At 40.8% G+C, this 2,099-nt stretch overlaps 1 protein-coding gene across 1 annotated transcript in view; it reads left to right on the forward strand.

The window, feature by feature from the left end:
* The first annotated feature begins 1,888 nt into the window (after positions 1 to 1,888).
* Positions 1,889 to 2,099, forward strand: part of PKNOX2 (PBX/knotted 1 homeobox 2) — a 23,289-nt gene continuing 23,078 nt past the window's right edge. The window contains 1 exon segment of the mRNA XM_009084286.1: positions 1,889 to 1,924. Coding sequence (XP_009082534.1) covers positions 1,889 to 1,924 — 36 coding nt within the window.

The following is a 2,099-nucleotide window of genomic DNA, read 5'->3' on the forward strand; positions in this document are numbered from 1 at the left end:
GGGAATGGAGGGGAAAAAAGTGTTTTTGAATCTTGGTAATGAGTGTGATGAGAGGGAGAAAAAAGAGGAAAAGGGTGGAAAAGGTATTTTTGAATCCTGGTAAATGAGGGAGATAAGGGGATAAATAGGGGAAAGGGGGAGGGAAAAGGTGTTTTCTAACCCTGGTAAGTGAGTGTGATGAGGGAGGGAAACAAGGGAGATGTGAAGGAAAGAAGGTGCTTTTTAACCCCATAAATCAGTGTGATGAGGGGGAAAAAAGGGAAAAGGGAGGGAAAAAAAGGGAAAAGGGAGGGAAAAAAAGGTGGGTTTGAATCCTGGGAAATGACTGTGATGAGGGGAAAAAAATGGGGAAAGAGGGGGGGAAAAAAGGTGGGGTTTAGCCCTGGTAAATGAGTGTGATGAGGAGGAAAAAAGGGGAACAGAGGGGATAAAAGGTATTTTTTAACCCTGGTAAATGAGCGTGATGAGGGGGGAAAAAAGGGTATAAAAGTGTTTTTTAACCCTGGTAAATGAGTGTGATGAGGGGGGAAAAAAGGGTAAAAAAAGTGTTTTTTAACCCTGGTAAATGAGTGAGATGAGGGGAAAGGGGGGGAAAAGGTGGTTTTGAATCCTAGTAAATGAGTGTGATGAGGGAGGAAAAAAGGAGGTGAAAAAAGCCTTTTTTCTTTTCCACAGAAAATTTGTTTTCAAGGAAGATAATAGGGAGAAAAAAGGGGGAAAAGAGAAAGAGGATGGAGAGGTATTCAATGACATGACTGGAGCATCCCAAAATCCACTGGCATTTTGGGTTTAGATGGAAAATGGGGAGAAAAAGGGAAATCCAAACCGCTGGGATGGGAAGGGGAAGAGAAGCCCAAATGTCACCCATTCCTTTAGTACCAGGGAAGGGCAGGGGGACAGAAACTGAACCTGCTGCTGGGCTGGGAGAGCTGGAAGGGAAATAGCATCAGGTGAATTTGCAGGTGCTGGAGCCAAACTTTGGAGTTATGAACAATAAAGGAGATTGAAAAAAAAAAAGGTGGAAAAAAAGCGACAGCGAAAGGTCAGGCAGGAGATATTAAAGGTAAACATTTCCCAAGGAAAAGGTGCCATGGGTTTGGTCCAGCTTGGCTTTATGAAGCTTTATGAATTCTTGTGTGTGCATATGTATATATTGATTTATTTATATTTTTATAATCATTGGTGACACACTAATTTATATCTATAATGATTTTTTATCTAAACATTTTATTTGGATATTAATAATCACAGAAATAAAACTAGGGGCATTTTAGGCAAGTAAATAAATAATCACAGAACCCCATTTCTGTATAAATAAACACAGAAATAAATATATAACTGAGTCAGACAAATCAATAAATAATAGATATTATTTATAGCAAAGCCAACACAGAAATTAAGAGACATTATATAGATGTACATAATATATAACTACATAGAAACACAGAAATAATTACATGTAAGGGTAATAGACAGAGAAATAAATTCTATATATAATATTTAGCAAGAGCCAGAAGTTTTTTGCACCTCACCTTGAGGGAGGATTGAGGCTTTACCACTGAAAATGGGCAAATGCTCATTTTTTTATACATTTTGACAGCAAAGCAGGTGAAACCGCCACTTTGCATAAATTTTCCACTGAGATTTTAGGCTAAACCCTCTGGATTTGAGGAGTTGCTGATGCATTTGAACCCCAATCACTTCAGATTCTCCCTGGATTTTTTTTAAGGGAATTTTGTGCTGATAAGATGAAGGCCACAGCAGACCTGCCTGCAGCCTGGCAGCAACTGATTCAGATTTTTAAACCTGAATTGTTAGTCTGAAGTGAAAATTGCCCCTAAGTGGGTGATATCCTGTCCCAGGGGTGGCACTGTGGGGCGACGCTGGGATGGTGCGCTGGGAATACCTGGAGTACCAGCACCAGGTGTGTCTCATGTCTTAACAACATGCATTGAATCATAGAATCACAGAATTTAGGGATTGGAATGGACCTTACAGATCATCCAGTCCCAACACCCTGCCCTGGGCAGGGACACCTCCTCACTAGAGCAGGTTGCTCAAGGCTCATCCAGCCTGACCTTGAACACTGCCAGGGTTGG

Source organism: Acanthisitta chloris, unplaced genomic scaffold (assembly GCF_000695815.1).
Source record: "Acanthisitta chloris isolate BGI_N310 unplaced genomic scaffold, ASM69581v1 scaffold22260, whole genome shotgun sequence".
Taxonomy (NCBI): domain Eukaryota; kingdom Metazoa; phylum Chordata; class Aves; order Passeriformes; family Acanthisittidae; genus Acanthisitta; species Acanthisitta chloris.